This window comes from Nerophis ophidion, linkage group LG07 (genome assembly GCF_033978795.1).
Source record: "Nerophis ophidion isolate RoL-2023_Sa linkage group LG07, RoL_Noph_v1.0, whole genome shotgun sequence".
In the NCBI taxonomy this organism is placed as follows: Eukaryota; Metazoa; Chordata; class Actinopteri; order Syngnathiformes; family Syngnathidae; genus Nerophis; species Nerophis ophidion.
In genome coordinates, this window is record NC_084617.1 from 57,943,389 (window position 1) to 57,963,589 (window position 20,201).

At 38.6% G+C, this 20,201-nt stretch overlaps 1 protein-coding gene across 1 annotated transcript in view; it reads right to left on the bottom strand.

The window, feature by feature from the left end:
* Positions 1-19,200, bottom strand: part of LOC133556591 (glutamine--fructose-6-phosphate aminotransferase [isomerizing] 1) — a 33,093-nt gene extending 13,893 nt beyond the window's left edge. Inside the window, exons 1-14 of the mRNA XM_061906674.1 lie at positions 19,083-19,200; positions 13,314-13,421; positions 11,229-11,336; positions 10,578-10,703; positions 10,342-10,400; positions 10,130-10,264; positions 10,007-10,068; positions 9,735-9,814; positions 8,049-8,157; positions 4,887-5,050; positions 4,126-4,221; positions 3,860-3,957; positions 3,638-3,758; positions 3,274-3,431 (exon numbers count right to left, since the gene is read on the bottom strand). Coding sequence (XP_061762658.1) covers positions 3,274-3,431; positions 3,638-3,758; positions 3,860-3,957; positions 4,126-4,221; positions 4,887-5,050; positions 8,049-8,157; positions 9,735-9,814; positions 10,007-10,068; positions 10,130-10,264; positions 10,342-10,400; positions 10,578-10,703; positions 11,229-11,336; positions 13,314-13,421; positions 19,083-19,089 — 1,431 coding nt within the window. The 5' untranslated portion in view covers positions 19,090-19,200. The remainder of the gene's footprint in view (positions 1-3,273; positions 3,432-3,637; positions 3,759-3,859; positions 3,958-4,125; positions 4,222-4,886; positions 5,051-8,048; positions 8,158-9,734; positions 9,815-10,006; positions 10,069-10,129; positions 10,265-10,341; positions 10,401-10,577; positions 10,704-11,228; positions 11,337-13,313; positions 13,422-19,082) is intronic.
* Between the last annotated feature and the right edge of the window lie 1,001 nt (positions 19,201-20,201).

Genomic DNA, 20,201 nt, shown 5'->3' on the forward strand with positions numbered 1-20,201 from the left:
GAGTAATTTGTGTTTTAGATGTCACTGTGTTAGGAGTCATTTTATGTGTTTTAGAGTAATTTTTAATGTTTTAGAAGTTGGTTGTTGTGTTTTTAAATGTTTTACTAGTCAAAAACAGCTATCTCCCATTTAAAGAGGACTGGGTTCAAATCCCAGTCAGGTTGATCGGTAACTAGGAAAGAGCCAGTGGGAGAGTTCACCCGGACAACAATATTGGGGGACGTGCCTTTAAGGCACTGCCTTTAGTCCTCTACAGCCTGCCGTCATGTCCGCTTTTCCGCCATACAAACAACGTGCCAGCACAGTCACATAATACATGCGGCTTTAACACACACAAGTGAATGCAAAGCATAATTGCTCAACAGCCATACAGGTCACACTGTGGGTGGCTGTATAAACAACTTTAACACTGTTACAAATATTCGCCACACTGTGAACCCACACCAAACAAGAATGACAAACACATTTCGGGAGAACATCTGCACCGTAACAGAACATAAAACACAACAGAAGAAATACCCAGAACCTCTTGCAGCACTAACTCTTCCGGGACGCTACAATATACACCCCCACTACCACCAAACCCCGACCACCCCCAATTTTTATTTAAATTTTATTTGATATGCCATTGAGGTTTTTTAATTATTATAATTATAATTTGAAACTCAATTTTGCTTATCACTATAAAGTTATATAAGCCTTGCTTGTTCAATATTCAATGCAAAACTTGTTTGGGTCCCTATTAAAAGGTTAATTTGTTCAACCTTGGCCCGCGGCTTTGTTCAGTTTAAAATTTTGGCCCACTCTGTATTTGAGTTTGACACCCCTGCTATAGATAAACATTATCCATACTGCTGATGTAACAGTTGGTTGGAGGGCGCATAATAAATGAAAAATAACATAACAACATATCTAAAGACAAGTAATAGTTTTTTTTGTTCATTAATAATATCAACGAGTCATCTTTTTGTCATGACATGATGTCTTTATCTCTATTTTTACAGTTTGATATAGGGAGGTATTTTTTTTTAATTATTATAATTTTTTCAAAGTTATGTACATTTATTTATATGTATATGTAGATGCTGTATCGGGACAGATCCATTAAGAGTGAGTAGAAATACGTTGTTTAGGAATAAACTATACACAATCAAACATTAATAAAATGCTATGTCACATGAATGTTTTTTAAAGTAATACCTTTGTGACATGGAAAAAAGTAATGTTAAAAAAATATGGTGTTAACTTTTTGATATCAATATAAAACAAAAAGCAGTTTGGCTAATGAAGATGAAGTCTAATGAACAAACTTTGTTCTTCTCCAATGCCTCCCAGTGGTTTGGCCAGCAAAAATAAACAGGAGTGGTATCTCTCTTCACAGGCTTTGTTCATTTTGATGAGATGACAAAACATTATAGCTAGTATTTATGTTATTTGAACACTGATACAGTTTTCAGTTAAATCAAGGACGAATGAGCATCCCAGTAAACAAACTAAAGATTTTACAAACAAGTTGTGGCAACGTTTATGACAAATCGCCTGCTGCATGTTTCCTCACGTCATTAACTCTCAGTCCCAGCTTGTTTACTTTTCTGACTACCTCCTTAAAGTTTTGTAATCCATCAGAAATATCAAGCAGCTAAAATGCTTCAAACATGTCAAAGTATTCAGTGTCGTGCATTTTACTCACCAGGTTTGGAACTGGATTTTTAATGGATGTAATTTCAAATTATGTGTGGTGCTTAGACATTTTTTATAATGTCCACATAGTTCGGTGAGCAAGTTGTGTGGTTTTGTACCACATAAATAACGTTCTGTGTTGGTTTTTGATTAGTCAGACCATGAGTGTAAAAGCTGTCTGAATGGTACCTATATATTGAATCTACGCACCCTCACATACTCATGAGCAATGCTAAACATTACAGAACTACCCCAACCTATAGCAGCATGTTTCCACTAGATTAAGTTTAATGTCATTGGTTACTGACCTGGACACGTGTCGGACTGTGAATGCTGCAGGCCAAATTTGGGCTGCGGGGCATAGTTTGGGGACCATACCTTTTGCAAAGGCTTTTTTTCGCAAAACATTTTTGTCCTGCCCCTCCCTGTGGGACATACATTAACCACAACCCCTCTGAATTGCATTACTACTGAGAACTTGATAATATTTATTTTAGTTACATTCTTTACATATGCCGATGACAATGATTACTTGTTTATTTTCATTCCTGTCACGAACATCTCCAAAACTGTTAATTTCTGTTAACTTTGTACACATGGATTCCTTTGTGCTTACTACTTCTACTGCAGTTGTTCTCAAATGGGGTCCGCGTACCCATAGGGGTACTTGAAGGTATGCAAAGGGGTATGTTGTTCTCAAATGGGGTCCGCGTACCCCTAGGGGTACTTGAAGGTATGCAAAGGGGTATGTGAGTTTTTAAAATATTCTAAAAATATCAACAATTCAAAAATTCTTTATAAATATATTTTTTGAATAATACTTCAACAAAATATGAATGTAAGTTCATAAACTGTGGAAAAAAAAATGCAACAATGCAATATTCAGTGTTGACGGCTAGATTTTTTGTGGACATGGTCCATAAATTGATGTTAAAATATTTCTTTTTTGTGGATAAATGGAATAAGCGGTAGATATGAATGAATTAATGAATGTTTAGAATTATTTCATGAATCCAGATGGATCTCTATTACAATCGCCAAAGAGGGCACTTTAAGTTGATGATTACTTCTATGTGTAGAAATCTTTATTTATAATTGAATCACTTGTTTATTTTCCAACAAGTTTGTTATTTTTATATCTTTTTTTCCAAATAGTTCAAGAAAGACCACTACAAAGGAGCAATATTTTGCACTGTTATACAATTTAATAAATCAGAAACTGATTCCAAATAGTTCAAGAAAGACCACTACAAAGGAAACTGATGCCATAGTGCTGTATTTTACTTCTTTATCTCTTTTTTTCAATCAAAAATGCTTTGCTCTGAGTAGGGGGTACTTGAATTAAAAAAATGTTCAAAGGGGGTACATCACTGGGTAGAACAGGGTGCCTGATGATTAGATTGAGCACCGCTGCCACCTTGCTGCAGCGATGTATCATTCTAACAAGAATACTGGAAAGTAGACACAAATATGAAAATCCCCACGCAAGGGATCCCAACCCACTATTTGAGAAATACTGTGCCAATGTGTTGGAAGAGCCGCTGTTCAGCAAAAGGCAAACATGACAAGGATAAAAAAACTCTTCAGTCTCACCTTGGTGCTTGCCACTCCGATCTCCGGGCCGGCGTTGATGTGGACTCCACAGTCAGTGTCTCGTGAAATGGAACTGCCCACTGTGTTGGTGATGCCCACAGTTAAAGCCCCTCTCTCCTTACAGTAGCGTAGGGCCATTAAACTATCAGCCGTCTCCCCTGTTGTAAGGCATATAGAGTCAAGCTAAATTAAACAGGCTATTGATGTAATTCTGAGCATTAGAGTGAAGGCTGTAACTTCAAAAAGGATTCCACGGAAATGGAAGACAAACAGACTACTAAACAGTGCCCAGACTGACATGGAAAGTAGAGGACAGACAGGGACAGCGCACTAGATCAAGTCCAGATGGCACCGACATACTGACCTGACTGGCTAATAAAGAAGCAGACATCGTCTCGGAAGACGGGTGTGTTCCGGTCCATGAAGTCGCTGGCCAGCTCCACCATAACAGGCAGCTCTGTCAGCTCCTCCAGCACCTGACGGGTCTAAGGGAGAAACAAATCACTGCTTCGCATCATCTGGCTAAAACCCTTGAGCACAGGTCAAATGATGCTTGTTTCCACATAAAACCTTTGTTTCCACTCACCGCTACGCCGGCGTGGTAGCTGGTGCCGCACGCAATCAGGATGAGGCGTCGACATCTCTGGATCTCTTTGATGTGATCCTTCAGTCCACCCAGTGTCACTGGGAACATTCAAACAGTCAATCCAAAATCCACTTTCCACCTCAATAAAACAAAGCATGCTGAGCGAAGTCATGCCCTCACAAGCGTCTCTATGTTTACCTCATATTTCCTGTAAGGCGATGAAGATGTAAAGACTAATTGACTAACAAGTAGTGTATTTCTCTAACCTGTGTTGTTGTCAAAGTTGACTCTTCCTCTCATGGTGTTGACGACAGACTCCGGCTGCTCAAAGATTTCCTTCTGCATGTAAGTGCTGTAGTTTCCTGCATTGGAAAGATCAGATAACAGGAACATTTGTTACTATTGAAAAGGTAAATACAGCCTAAAAAGTGAGAGCTTTTTTCTGGAAATCTTTATTTATCTCAAATACACATTTAATACTTTGGGTAATACTGTATCGCCTTTTCCATCAAGAAAAACAAACATGGCACATAAGGGAGTTAATGCGTTTTCCAAAAACCTGGAATAAACTGTGACAGTGAAGTGTGTGTTTTTCAGTTTGCCTCTGACAGAAATTTGGGTCATGCGAATTAGGTTATTCAGCAGATTGCTTCCAGAAACAGAGGCGAAAGGCTGAGAATGATTGGACCTTAAAGGAATGTAGAGTCCAGACAACAGTAACTAATTTCTGCCCTCTGTAGGATGACTAGGGTACAACAAATATTGAAAATGTAGGTTGCACGCATCATACAAAATATACAAAACGTGTAGTTAGGAATTCTGGATTTCTGGAGTGAATAAAGTGACGCCGAGGGCTTGTAAGAACGTTGATGATCAAGGCTGATGGTTGTCAGTTTGTGCATTTGGATAAATGTCCTTTTAAAAAGATATGCAATAATAATAGGGCCCTTCTTTATCAGTGTCTAATTCAAAAGTCTACACAAAGGAAAAGACAGTTAAAGAAAATATTAAGTGACCCTCTACTCACCTTTCATGATCTGCTCCAGCTCTATCTGCAAGGTCTGAATAGCACGGGCCGGGTAGTCTCCAGCCCGGCGTTTTATCCTGTGGATGGACAGCCGTCCATCTTTCACAGCAGCCACGTCATCGTCTTCCAGAAAGATCACCCGGTTTGTGTGCTCTATCACTGCACTGTGAGAAAGTCCCAAAACAAGAGATATGATTTTGTATTGCAGGGTTTCTACAGGTATCAGCAAATCTAATGTAATGCTTTTTAATGCAACCTAAAAGTGATGATTTAAAAATGTATTCAAATGCCATGCACATGTCATACAGCAGATCATTTTTCTGTATAGACACAAATGTAGGCATTCGACAATGATAATGATGAATAGAAAAGTTTACATTAAAGATGCTGTTTGCAAATTTTCTATAGTAACATTTTTAAAGCAAAAAATATATCAAGAACTTTGTAGCTTAAGTTACCATCAATGGTTTAACAGAACACCTGTGTTTGATTATTGTAAATATTTTTCCCAATTACAAAGATTATGTGATAATACATTTTACCGGTCCAAATAAAATGTCTGGTGTTTATGGCAGTCACTCACTCCGACTCGTCAACACATACACCCTGGGAGCGCGTCAACACATACAAAAGCATTCCTTGAGAAGTAACGAACAATTTGCAGTCATGTTGTTGTTATGAGGCAATACACATTCAATGACAGATAATAATAGCAATATAAAAATGATTAGCTAACAACACCTAAAACTCTTGCGCATGCATGTGATATGTACGTACATAATTACGTCATTATCTAGGGAAAGTAGTAAGATGACGGGAAATACTGTGTAAAATACATTGGAAAGTTGGCTCTCTGTAAGCATCTGTGTAAATGTTGCAAACAGCCCCTTAAACTATGGCCCCATTATGCACTCATGTAATTATAATATAGCATATAAGCATTTAAAACACAATAAACATATTTTGCGTTAATGTAATATTTTTTTACTATTTTATTTGAAAGGTCAATAACTTAATTATCCTAAACAGGTAAACAAACGAAAATAAAATTGACTCTCAATCACATTAGCAAAAATTGCACTTCAATAGAGCAGTTTTTTCCCTGGTTGGAAGAACTGGGTCGGGTGGTTTGTTTTGTTGTCATTTTTGTTGCCAATGTATACCTCCGTGTGCGAACCATGTCTCTATGTACTGTACAAACGCTTCTTTCAGACATTCATTTTAGCGCCTGCAGACCTCCAGCGCCAGTCTCTCTCTCTCTTTGTCTGCTCCTTTTCGATGTCAGTGCATCCGGAAACAATACTTTAAATGTTCGTCATTGTATAATATGGTTGTTAAAGTTTAGGGACATTGTGATTTTGGATAATTTTCAAAGACACCATAGTGGCTTCTATCTGTGTGTACGTGTTGGCAGAGCAGCACGTGCTGCACAGTTCTGCTTGTTTTTAAATAATAAGTTGATCACTTACTCCTTGTTATGTTTGTTTGTTGTATTGTGTTTAAAGTGTACAAACCTTCACTAAAATATGGACTTTTGGGAGGCTGGAACCATATTTTTTTATGTATTTTGTTTTTTATGCAGAACTCTGCTTCACTATATGAACTTTTTCATTTACAAACAATGTTCAAGAACCAATTAAGTTCGTAAATTGAGGTTCCGCTGTACTTGCTCGTTTGTCGGTGCTGACAACTCATGCTGCTCATTCAGTTTAAAGATTAAATATTCCCAAACAGGGACACTTGGCTTTGTAACACTTTTCCCCCCCTAACCTGTATTACTTCGCAGTGCTTCTCACCAGTGATTCAGCTAGAGGTCCCGCCTGCTTGTACCGAAACAAAGATTGTGGATGACTGACAAGAGGCTTTACACCCTGTTCATTAAGAAAATGTGTAAAACCCTGAAGGCCAACCTAGGCTGTTTTAAGATTATAAGAAACTGCTTAACTCTCAGCTGTGCTTTTACTTTTATGAATTCAATGATTCTTTTACACATATCTTATGGCTTAACTACATGGTCCCAGGCACACCAGTCATCAGTCAAGACCATCGAGTGTCTTTATAACCGCGCCTTGAAAGTCCGAGACAAGAAGAGTACACGATATCATCATTGCCAAATTTTAACCAAATACAATATTTTAAGTTTTACCAATTTTATTTTGTTACATACAGTCAAACTGGTTTTTAAATGCTTGGATAACCCTGCTCACCAATTGCTCTGCAAGGCAATTACAAGACTGAAAAGTGGTACCTGATCTACCACCAGAGCAATGTCAAAAGGCAACTGTTGCGTTCCATTCCGTAGAACATCTTTTGCCCAGACTACCTTTTCAATAAAAGGACCACAACCATGGAACTCTTTACCTGACACTTTGAAAAGTATATCCGCACTTGTCACTTTCAAAAAACAAACAAAATGATGGTTAGTTGAGCAGCAATCGTGTTCCTATGTTTAGTTTTTTCTAATTTTTCAAATTTTTTTTAATCTAGTCTGTACTTTGTGTTGTTATTATTATTTGCTTTTATCTAGTTTGCACTTTGTCTGTATTATTTCTATTATCATTATTATCAACTCATTTTTGCTTTATTATTTTTATTTTCCTGTTTTAATGATGTTGGGTCTGTGTTGTTGTTGTTGTTGGGGACAAGTGTTGTAAATTAGCTTTGGCTACAAACACTATGATGCATACATTGGATAACTGTTTCAGATGTCTATGTTTTTCGTATCTGTCCCCATTTCAAATAAACCTTAATAATGACAATAATAATAATTGTGTCAAATGAAAGTGCTCAGGTGCAGACAGTAAAGCAGAGAGTGAGACCTCTCGAAACCATTTTGAAAGTCAGATACGAATAAAAGTAACACACACGGGACATAGCAATTTATCAATGCCCGCAAAGTTATCAAGTCAATTTTCATTTATCGTTCAATTAATTGACTTATTGACCATTGGCCCAGGTCTACAATAGTAGGCAATTTTTGTATGCCTCTGTATTTTGTATATAATGCTTTTTAATGCCATCTAAGGCCTTAATTTTCGCAAAATCTATTTAATGATTTTTCCTGCTTTTTAATGAACCGCAGAAACCCTGTATTTCGATAAAGCTACATGCGCCTTTTATCCACTTTAAAAGGCCACTGCAATGACACAGGGATGTGCTTACCTTGCATCTGAAGCAAAGTAGTACTCAACAGCTTTGTCATCCACAGGGAACAGGCAGGTGTCCTGGTCTGCCCTGGGAAGGGAAGGGCAGCTCTTCTTGTCTTTGCTGGCTGAAAAGAAAATAATAAATCAGCGCTTCACAGACCTTTTCCATGCCCAGCACCCCATGAAAGATTCCAATATTACAAGTTAATTACACCATCGCTCGTGGGTATTGATGGACGGCAAAGCTCCAAACTTTACTTTATCACATGATTATGCCCGAATTCGCAAGATCTCGTAAAAGTCTGCGCTATTTCGCTGCACGACGGTGGGGATTGCCAGACGACAGCTTGCATTGCCGTTACGTTTTGCTGGCGTTTTGCATCCTGTGGAAATCAAGGGTAATGAGGACAAGCTGCATAGGGAATGTAAAAGATGGAAGATTTTCTGTGTCTGCTTCATACATGTTAAAAGTTTGTAAATAATTATTGTTTTCTGTTTTTTAATGACTAACCCATTGGCTGCCAGAACAAACACCTCTCTTTTAGAACACCGAGATCCTGCTGATTTTTACTGAAAATAATGAAGAGGAATGCTGATAAAATTGATTATATAAACTACAGCGGTACCTAAACTTAAATGCGTTTTGAGATAAGACCCATCGGTCAGCTAATTGTTATGGTTTAAGTTGCAAGCAAAAATTTCAGTTATAAGCATCCCCTCCATTAGATGGCGTAGCAAATGTCACAGTAAACCCTGTAAGAGCCGCCCTCAAACATCTGGTTGGACTCACCAGCATTACCTTACAGCGATAGATAGACATACCTTTGTTTTCCAACCATTAGAAGGAAGAAAATGAGTGTGGAGGACAGAGCTGAGAAAATGAAGTGGATTATATTAATTTAATTAAAAAGAAGAATTTTAAGAAGGAGTCTTGTTCACGAGTGGGGGAAGAGTGGATCGCGAGATCGACAGGCGGATCGGTGCGGCGTCTTCAGTAATGCGGACGTTGTATCGATCCGTTGTGGTGAAGAAGGAGCTGAGCCGGAAGGCAAAGCTCTCAATTTACCGGTCGATCTACGTTCCCATCCTCACCTATGGTCATGAGCTTTGGGTCATGACCGAAAGGATAAGATCACGGGTACAAGCGGCCGAAATGAGTTTCCTCCGCTGGGTGGCGGGGCTCTCCTTTAGAGATAGGGTGAGAAGCTCTGCCATCCGGGAGGAGCTCAACGTAAAGCCGCTGCTCCTCCTCATCGAGAGGAGCCAGATGAAGTGGTTCGGGCATCTGGTCAGGATGCCACCCAAACGCCTCCCTAGGGATGTGTTTAGGGTACGTCCAGCTGGTAGGAGGCCACGGGGAAGACCCAGGACACGTTGGGAAGACTATGTCTCCCGGCTGGCCTGGGAACGCCTCGGGATCCCCCGGGAAGAGCTAGACGAAGTGGCTGGAGATAGGGAAGTCTGGGCTTCCCTGCTTAGGCTGCTGCCCCCGCGACCCGACCTCGGATAAGCGGAAGATGATGGATGGATGGATGGATGGATGGAATTTTAAGAAAATATCGAAACGGTGGACACGTAAGACAAGGTACTACAGTATAACATGTTTTAGTCCACCACGTAATGTAATTAGGAACCATGGACCTCGGTAAGTAAAGAAATCATATATGGACAAATTGGATAAAAAACAGCTCTTCAAACTCACATGAGCGATACACCACAGGAATATGGTCTGCCGACAGCTTGTTGTCGCTTCGCACACCAATCAGCAGAGGACTTCCCCTCCTGCACAAAATACGGTCAACAGTATAACTCCAGGGAATAAGCAGTAGAAATGGATGGATGGATGGAGGATACTTCCATTTTAGAGCTGTACATAAGCCTATAACAACTTGCTGAGTGCTAAAATGTGTAACTACAAGTTTAACATTTCTAAACATTTATGAGAACAAAAGATCAGAAAAATTAAATATTTACCTTGTGCCAACTGCCTCGGCAGGGTAATGAACACTCTTAAAGACCAGCGCAAAAGCACCTTCCTGAGATGGAAGAGGAACATTACATTCATTTGTTAACGATTTATTGCGCGTGTTCCCTTACCAGTTGCTGGGTCACCCTTTCCACCAGTGTGGCAAAACTGAGGTCGTCCTCCTCCCTGTTATCGTACATGTACTTCACCAGCTTGGCTATGGACTCGGTGTCTGTCTCCGACTCAAACATATAGCCTTTGCTCACCTGTTTGGGGGTACATTTTTGTCTAAGTCGTATGTGAGGACAATAAAAATGACTGACAAAGTAAATTTTCTGCTCACCAGGAAAGATCTTAGATATTTATAGTTGGTGATGATGCCATTGTGAATAACAATGAACTCTGCAAACCATAAAGAGAAAGAGTGGACATTGAAACATCAACATTGTGATCTGATTTCTAGATATAAAAAGGATCCGCTTTGATAATTATCACACACAAAAATAGTAAAAGTGCAGAAGTTTTTTATTTTTTTGACATTGTTTACTATTTAGTTACATAAGAACCAAATCTACTGACCATTAGTCTTGTCTGATCTGTGTGGATGACTGTTGACAGGGCTTGGCTCGCCATGTGTTGCCCAGCGAGTGTGAGCAATCCCGAGGTGAACATCGAACTCCACGTCGAGGTCAATATCCTGCTGTTCTACACACACATAAAACATGGCTGCCTTTTATCAATCTATATCAACAGAAGTCAAGGTGGTGTCTTTGTGATCTGCTCGAGTCGGATGGATAGATTAGATAAGATAGATAGATAGTAATACTTAGAAATAGAAAGTTAAAGATAGATTTACACTTTATTATAGGGGAAATTCAGGTGTCCGCTAGCATAAAAACATGTCCACCTATACCAACAACAATAGTAGTTAACACTTACTTCTCAAAGATACTGACAACAGTAATAAAATGCACATGTAAAGTTCAGACAGATCTGTTGTAGTCTTATGGCCAAAGGAACAAAAGATCTCCTAAACTGTTCAGTTCTTCAGTGTAATGAGAGGAGCCTGTTGCTACGCTTACTCCTCTGGGTGGCTTTTGTGTCATGCAAAAGATGTCAGAGGTTACTCAGGATACCCTGCATGGGAGCCCTCATCCTTCTCTCAAGCACAGCTCCCACAGAGTCCACATTTTCCCCAACACAGAGACACATTTCCTGATTTTAGCTTACTGTGAATCTCCTCATCGAGAGCCTTTACTTTTCCACGCTGCTTGATCAGTTGGATGCTTTTGGCGTTGGTCTCCCAATCCTTGCTGTTACCGCCATCGATGCCCACACCTGACAACAGCAGAGCTTCGTCTAAGTATGACTGATAAAATGTTGGTGTTATGTCAACATTATTCACCCACAGGCTATACCATTAGGTACACTTAAATGTGCTAATACCACAGTTCTTGTTTTCTCTTCATTGCCTCTGCCAGAGCATTAATAACAAAATGTGAATGAAAGGTGCAACAAATAGCTAATAATAAGGATGTGCCGATCGATCGGCCATTGATCAGTATCAGCCAATTTTTGTGGAAATGTGATTGCTATTGCTGATTGTTGCTGATCTGGTTGGCAGTTTTTTTTTGTCTCCCGGCTGACAAGCGGCGAGCAGCTAATTATGTGTCTTCATACACAGTGTAGAGCCATTCTCCTAAGTTGAAAACAATTTGAAAACAATCACCTCCATAGTGGGAAATAAACTGCATTTATTAGTATCTTAAAGGGGTCATAGTAAGATTGTATTTCTATATTCAAAGCACTTCCTTGTGGTCAACATAACATGTAATGGTGGTTCGTTGGTCAAAATTTTGTGGAGATTCCGGCCTAAAGCCGCTTTCTTCCGGATGCGTCATTTTGTGGGCGGTCTTATTTAAGTGGTTCCACTTCGACATTGTCTTCTGCCCATCAGTCATGTTGTAGTTTTTAATGCTTCCGTAGCGAGTCTACCGAGAGATATGAGTTTGAACTATACGCTACTTTGTATTAGAAATGGCGACAGCGGAGGATGCATGTGCACGTACGAGCTGGTCTGCCCCACAACAGGATGGAGAAAATAAGCAACTTATCGACTACATCATTGGACCACAACGGTGGACTTGCGCTACATATCTACCTTATAGGGGGATATCCGCTGACGTTACAATTGGGAAAAATGTCATAATCGGAGCAAATTCCGAACGGGTTGTTTAGAGGGAGTATGAAGTAAGGCAAGACTGTTTAATTAATACCTCTGCCGTGCTCCATGGTTTGATTTAAATTGTATTTATTTAATAAATTAATTTAAATTAAAAACAATTTGCAGGACTATTGTAGATCCAAAATACACCAATAACAAGTACCAATTGGTTAGAAAAGTTGGTTTTGCATGATAAGTTCCTTTTAAGTGTCATTATCACTGTAGTAGGGTAAACATGTCGCACAATAAGAGCAAGTCAGGAACAGATGTGCTAACAGCTAGGCTCAAGTAACGTAAAAAACTCAAATAAATCAGTGCTTAGTAAACTTTAAGAAGTGTTAATGGAAGTGCTTTGCAACAGAAAGTAAACAAGTTATTAACAGGAAATTAAGAAGCAGATTCATGAAAGTCAAGAGAAGGGATGTGTCGGCATTGTCGCAGTCATCAATATGATCGATATTTTTATTTTCTCAAAAGTACTTTTTTTTTTTTAAAGTTTCTTTACAAATTAAGAACAAGATTCTCTGGACACAAAAGAACCAAAGGATTTAAATACGTACTAGATGGTAGTTTTTGCTTTTGTTTCGTTATGGTGTACTATTGGCTTTGTTTTTCTCAAACAATTGTATGTAATAAAAGAGAATAAAAAACTGGTTTAAATTGTGTGTATATATTGTCAATAGTACTCACCAAGATTTACAGTTAATAAATGTGATTGGTATCGGCCTGGATACTCGGTACCAGCAGCCTAAATGCAAATCGGAACATCCCTAATGATAATGGCTGTCCATACTTATGAAACCAGATTATTGTGCATATTATTATACACATTTCGTTCTTTAAATTCTATTGCAAAGAATGTTGGTGACATTGTTGAAATGCCTTATTATGGTATTTTAGCAAGGATGTATTCCCTTTTCTATATTCACTGTAAGATTTGTGGATCTAAAATAAAGAAAACGTAAATAGTAGCGGATATTGACATAGACATAATTAAAAGGTAACTTTCTGCTGGGTTGACAGAGAGGAGAGATAGTCGTGATAAGCAGTCCAGAGCGTGTTGCTGATAAGAGTTTTCCTATGTGGCTCACCGGCAGAGTCGTAGCCTCTATACTCCAGACGCCGCAGGCCTTTGAGGAGGATCTGGAGGATCTCCCGGCGAGTCTTTGGCACGTGGTAGTTGAGATAGGCAAAGATTCCTATGAAGAGGACAGAGTTAGCATCCACTGATTGTTTGCACACCTGCAAATCCAATCCAATCCAATCTACATTATTTATATAGCACATTTCTAAACACAATGGAAGTTTCACAAAACGCTGCACAGAAGTTCAGACATACATACAAGGTGAGTCAGTAATATAAAACATTTAACTATAAAATGATAAACACATAAAACACATCAGAGAAAATAAAATGGACTAAAATCACACAACTCTCATGCTGGTTTAAAAGCCAAAGAGTAAAAATATGTTTTAAGACGTGATTTAAAACTCATTAAAGAGGGAGCCATCCTATTATAGCAAGATGTTTTGGAACCACAGCAGAAAATGCACGATCACCTCTGGATTATAAACAGGTTTTTCGAAGGACAAGAAGAAACTGATCAGTTGATCTCAGTGACCTTGTGGGGGTGTACATATTTAAAAGGTCTTACATATGTTGTGGCGCTAATCTGTAAAGAGATGTAAAAAAAAACAACAATATTTTAAAATGAATTAAATTATGTGGGAGCAGCGATGGGATGCTAAAATGGGGGTAATGTTCCTGTTTTTTAGTGCCAGTTAAAAGGCGAGCAGCAGCATTTTGGACTAACTGCAATGGAGGGATTGAGGTCTGGTTCGTTCCAACGTAGAGGGAGTTGCAGTTTTACACTGTAAACAGCTGAAACATCACTATATTTTCACATACAGTATTTGTTTTAAACACTCTTTTCAAAAATGTTCTTATTTTTCAGTTGTCATTTCTTACAGCAGGCGGCCAGATCATTATTTTAATGCAAAATGGGCACAATGTAAAGACAAAAAGCTCACATGTTGGTATTATTGACAGCAAAACTTATATTCAAAAACATGTTTCCCAGCGTCATATGATTAAGTTTTGAAACCATCTTACTGCATCTTACTGATAGAAATCTGACAGAAAATTCCACACTTGTAAGATCAGCACATACTTCTACCAGCAGTCAGGATATATTTGGCATGTTGGACTTGCCACTAACAATGGCAATAAGGGCGATTATAACGCCAACATGTAAAGAAGAAAAATGCTACAACTGACGTACAAGATGCACCTTTATTTTCAAAGTGTTAACATTTTCAAAGTAAGCCAACCAGTTGTACGTGCGTTACTAAGCTGTAAACCTGCCCAAAGAAAAATAAAGTTTTAAGAAGGAGTGACAGAGTGTGTGTGGGTGGATATTTATAAATATAACAACATTAAGAAACAAATGATCGATTATTTCAAATGAGTTAACGCTTTTGGATTTGAAATAACTGCAATTAATCACAGTAAATTCCTTTCTTACATAATTTAAACAATGTTAAAACAAGACCCCAATATTTTGACTAAAATACAATTTTATTTTACAACGTAATATAGGTAGATTGTCTTGTCATATTTTTCCAAAGTCCTGTCGGGGTGTATTTTGAAGCAAAATTTGCCAGTAGTACGTTATATATGCATTGACCTGATACTCACTAACCTAAGAGCAACCAACGCCGCCTCCCAGGTAAGCATCCGCAGCTAAAGTAAAGGAGCATGTTCACACAAAATAAATTCTGTGAATGATTTTCAACTATACATGATTAATGTGATCATATTTGGTGATTGATCACATTAGTTAAGTCATTTTTTTTCACAGCCCTAATACAAAGTTATAATTCTTACCTGTGCACTGATCAGTTTATTTTTATTTTTTTAATAATTCATTCTTGCAGTGAGTATTTGACATTAGTAAGTAGTTCAATAATGACCGAACAGGGGTAGCAGGGTAAATTTGTTCAAACAGCAGAGCATTGATAGAAAGAACAGATGCCCTTTTAGAACCTGCGGGCAACCTTTTAGTTTTAACAGAGCTTTCATTCAGAAGACCCAGGGAAGGAGAAGTTAACTGGAACAAAATGGGGCTTTTGTCGAAAAGCACTTAATAGACACCTCATTAGGTACACCTGAACTGTTGGATATCTTATAGCAGGGCTATTCAACTGACCATACCGGCCCATGAGTTCACTTGAAAACTTGCGAGACAGACATCTTGCCCCTGTTGTATTAATCTTTTTGACTTCAGGGTCCACATTTTTCCACTACAAAGGGGTCCGGAACCCACTCAAATATGAACACTGAATTGGTCATCTCACTTTTCTTGATTTCAATTGTAATCAATAATTATATCTAACCTACTTACAGTTAAACAGGCTAAGGTTTGTCTGATGATTCAAAATCATGTGTTAATCACAAAGATTATTTCAAGGCGTAGGTTAGACTGATTACAAAAATAATACTAATAAATGGTATATAATAAATAATAAACAATCATCAAATGTATTGCAAATGAAGGTACTCACAAAAACTGATTAACAATAAATTGATGAACTATACATGTGCTACAATAAATCATCCATCCATCCATTTTCTACCGCTTATTCCCTTTTGGGGTCGCGGGGGGCGCTGGCGCCTATCTCAGCTGCAATCGGGTGGAAGGCAGGGTACACCCTGGACAATAAATCAATTCTAACTAAATTACTAATAATGTGATTATTAAATAAACTGTCAATAACATTTAAGTGCAAATGAAAATACTGTTTTACTACTTTAGTCATAATTTTTACACTTAAAAAAACTTCTCAATGACTTTAGCTCCAGATTTCTTCTGTTTGTTTGATAGTCATTACTGCCACAAGTGGTGGAAAATTGTATTACAACTTGCCTATACGAACCACAGCTGAAAAATAAGATATTTTTTGTCTTCCCTCTAAAGAGCGCTCGCTAAACTACTCATAACTTAAATAAATTAAAAAAATAAATAAATAAAAACTCCCTCTCTCAAAATCTAAAAATATGGATAAAGGCATCATGTCATGACAAAAAGCTGACAAGTTGATATTATTAAAGAATAAAAAATATAAGATTTGTCTTTACATATATGGATAATGTTTATCTACAGTATTTGTATTCGACAATAGAAATGACATGATGGTTTTACGATCACACCCCAACACTGCTTTACCTAACAATCAGTAATCATAATTTCAATATTGATAACAATAATCTTAATCATTACTTTGGCCATAATTGTTTCATACATGAACACTCTATATATATATATATATATATATATATATACATATACATATATAAATAAATAAACACCAGGGGATTTTATTTATATAAAATTTTATACAAATAAAATGCCGATGAGCAGGGAAACCTGCAAAACAGACTTGCAGGGATGATATAGCCTGTGTTTTTTCAGTCCTAACATATGTTACTGCAAAACCTCATATCGTATTCTCCTTCGCTGTATACTTTTAGTGTGGGGACAAGTGTCTCCAATATTGTCCACACCTGTCTCTATCTAAACACAGCAGTGCGCTCTTAAACGCACGCCGGGAAGTGAGGGAAAATTACGTTAAACCCATTGCTTGGCTCTGTTTACTCAGAGGGGAAATCTGCGGCGCAAAGTCGGTGTCATTGGTCCGCCATGATTATAAAGCCAAACAACGCTAGTAGTGAGCATGGGCCTGACTTTGTGTTGCCGAAAATGCATTAATAAATAACGGGTTCAGTGTTGCTGATAATGCATTAATAAATGACAGATTTTCTGTAATTAAAAAATGAAACGGCATTACTAACCGTCGGGAATTTTATCGCAAATCATCATTATACCATTTATTGTTACATCTCTCATCCACTAACGTGCAAAAAGTCAAGGGCAATCAAGGCATGTTTTTGCCGCAAATGTTGGTCAATGTATAACATTTTTATATAAATAAAATCCCGACAAGCAAAAAACAAACTTGTAGAAATGATATAGACTTTGAGTTTTTTCTGACCTAATGCATAAGTATATATATGTGTATATATATCCATCCATCCATCCACCCATTTTCTACCATTTATTCCCTTTGGGGTCGCGGGGGGCGCATGGTGCCTATCTCAACTACAATCGGGCGGAAGGCGGTGTACATCCTGAACAAGTCGCCTATATACAGTGGGGCAAAAAAGTATTTAGTCAGCCACCGATTGTGCAAGTTCTCCCACTTAAAATGATGACAGAGGTCTGTAATTTTCATCATAGGTCCACTTCAACTGTGAGAGACAGAATGTGAAAAAAAATCCAGGAATTCACATTGTAGGAATTTCAAAGAATTTATTTGTAAATTATGGTGGAAAGTAAGTATTTGGTCAACCATTCAAAGCTCTCACCGATGGAAGGAGGTTTTGGGTCAAAATCACACGATACATGGCTCCATTCATTCTTTCCTTAACACTGATCAATCGTCCTGTCCCCTTAGCAGAAAAACAGCCCCAAAGCATGATGTTTCCACCCCATGCTTCACAGTAGGTGTGGTGTTCTTGGGATGCAACTCAGTATTCTTCTTCCTCCAAAACATGACGAGTTGAGTTTATACCAAAATGGATACATGGATGATACAGCAGAGGATTGGGAGAATGTCATGTGGTCAGATGAAACCAAAATAGAACTTTTTGGTATAAACTGATCTTGTCGTGTTTGGAGGAAGAAGAATACTGAGTTGCATTCCAAGAACACCAAACCTACTCTGAAGCATGGGGGTGTAAACATCATGCTTTGGGGCTGTTTTTCTGCTAAGGGGAAGGGACGATGGATCCGTGTTAAGGAAAGAATGAATGGGGCCATGTATCGTGAGATTTTGAGCCAAGTGAGAGCTTTGAATGGTTGACCAAATACTTATTTTCCACCCTAATTTACAAATAAATTATTTAAAATTCCTACAATGAGAATTCCTGGATTTTTTTTTCACATTCTGTCTCTCACAGTTGAAGTGTACCTATGATGAAAATGACAGACCTCTGTCATCATTTTACGTGGGAGTACTTGCACAATCGGTAGCTAACTAAATACTTTTTTGCCCCACTGTGTGTGTATATAAATATATATATATATATATATATATATATATATATATATATATATATATATATAGTTAACCTGCCTCGAAAGAAAATAATGTTTGCCTTGGTGGCCTAAAATACGAGCCCTCCTTTAATGCAACACTTGCCTTGACCTTTAAAAGCCTGCTATTGTGCATCTTAACAGGAAGAGGCAAAGTAAACAATCCCATCACACACATTTAAAGACATTGTTCAAAGTAAAATAACCAGCTGACCGACATTGTTTCCACCTTAGTTGTGTTAGTACACCTAGTGATACATAGATACCAAGCAATGGCTTTATCTTTAATTGAGTCGATAACCAAGTAAATACTAATTTAAGTCCCATACTGAATACATGCGTTATAATTGCAAAGCTGTATTTGAATGGGAAAGCCAAGCAGTATCGCTTTATGACGTTTGCTGTACCACACAAGCACGTAGTGATGTGTACCCACGTCACGCAGTTAGTTTACTAATTGACATAATTTGCCGAGGAACAAAAAAGCCAATTTAAATACAAAATGGTTTGTTTTTCTAAATATATGGCAGGCTAACAGACAGTTCAAGTTCGCTAACTTGTACTAGCCACCCCAAGCTAATTCTAACTGGCTACGAATAGACTGAACTCATATATGTCTTTGTAATTGATTTACATTGTTTTGTTGGTTTAATAAATAGTCGCGTATTCATGATTAAAAAAAAATAGATTTATTGAAGCACTCACCACACATGACTTCTGCTCGGCTGCCAGTTTCTGTGACTCAGGTCTCAGGCAGATGGGAATGCCTGTCATAGTGGCTCCGCCTTTTTTATTTCTCGACCAACCGGAGCCAGGGGATATCTGCTGCGTGTTATCTGATTGGTCAATATGGTCTATTATTGACGAATCACAGCCCGAGGATAGCTTCCGCGTGTTATTGATTGGCCAATATGGTCTGTTAAGTCAGGCTAGGATGAGACAAGACTGTCCTGACGTGGCAGGATGCATATCCGTGTGCTTGTGTCCTGAATAAAAAATAAAAAGAAGTGCTGCTTTGTAAATACATCACATAATCCGCTAGTTAACAACATAATTAAAGGACGGATTTTGATTTTTTTTTTTGAGAAAATGTCCCAAGGTCCTGGAACAAGAACATGTGTCATCTATCCAGCCATTCTTCTTCTTCCGCGTATCCGAGGTCGGGTCGCGGGGGCAGCAGCCTAAGCAGGGAAGCCCAGACTTCAATCAATCAATCAATGTTTATTTATATAGCCCTAAATCACAAGTGCCTCAAAGGGCTGCACAAACCACAACGACATCCTCAGTAGGGCCCACATAAGGGCAAGGAAAAACTCACCCCAGTGGGACGTTGAAAATAATGACTATGAGAAACCTTGGAGAAGGCCGCATATGTGGGCAACCCCCTCCCCCTAGAGGACCGAGAGCAATGGATGTCGAGCGGATCTAACATGATATTGTGAAAGTCCAATCCATAGTGGATCTAACGTAACTGTGAGAATCAAGTCCAAAGTGGATCCAATATAGTAGCGAGAGTCCCATCCAAAGTGGAGCCAGCAGGAAACCATCCCAAGCGGTGGCGGATCAGCAGCGCAGAGATGTCCCCAACCGATACACAGGCGAGCGGTCCATCCTGGGTCTCGACTCTGGACAATCAGTACTTCATCCATGGCCACCGAACCGGACCCCCTCCACAAGGGAGGGGGGGTACATAGGCCATTTTGTCCAGCTCCTCCTGGAGGATCCCGAGGCGTTCCCAGGCCAACCGGGAGACATAGTCTTTCTAACGTGTCCTGAGTCTTTCCCGTGGCCTCCTACCGGTCGGACGTGCCCGAAACACCTTCC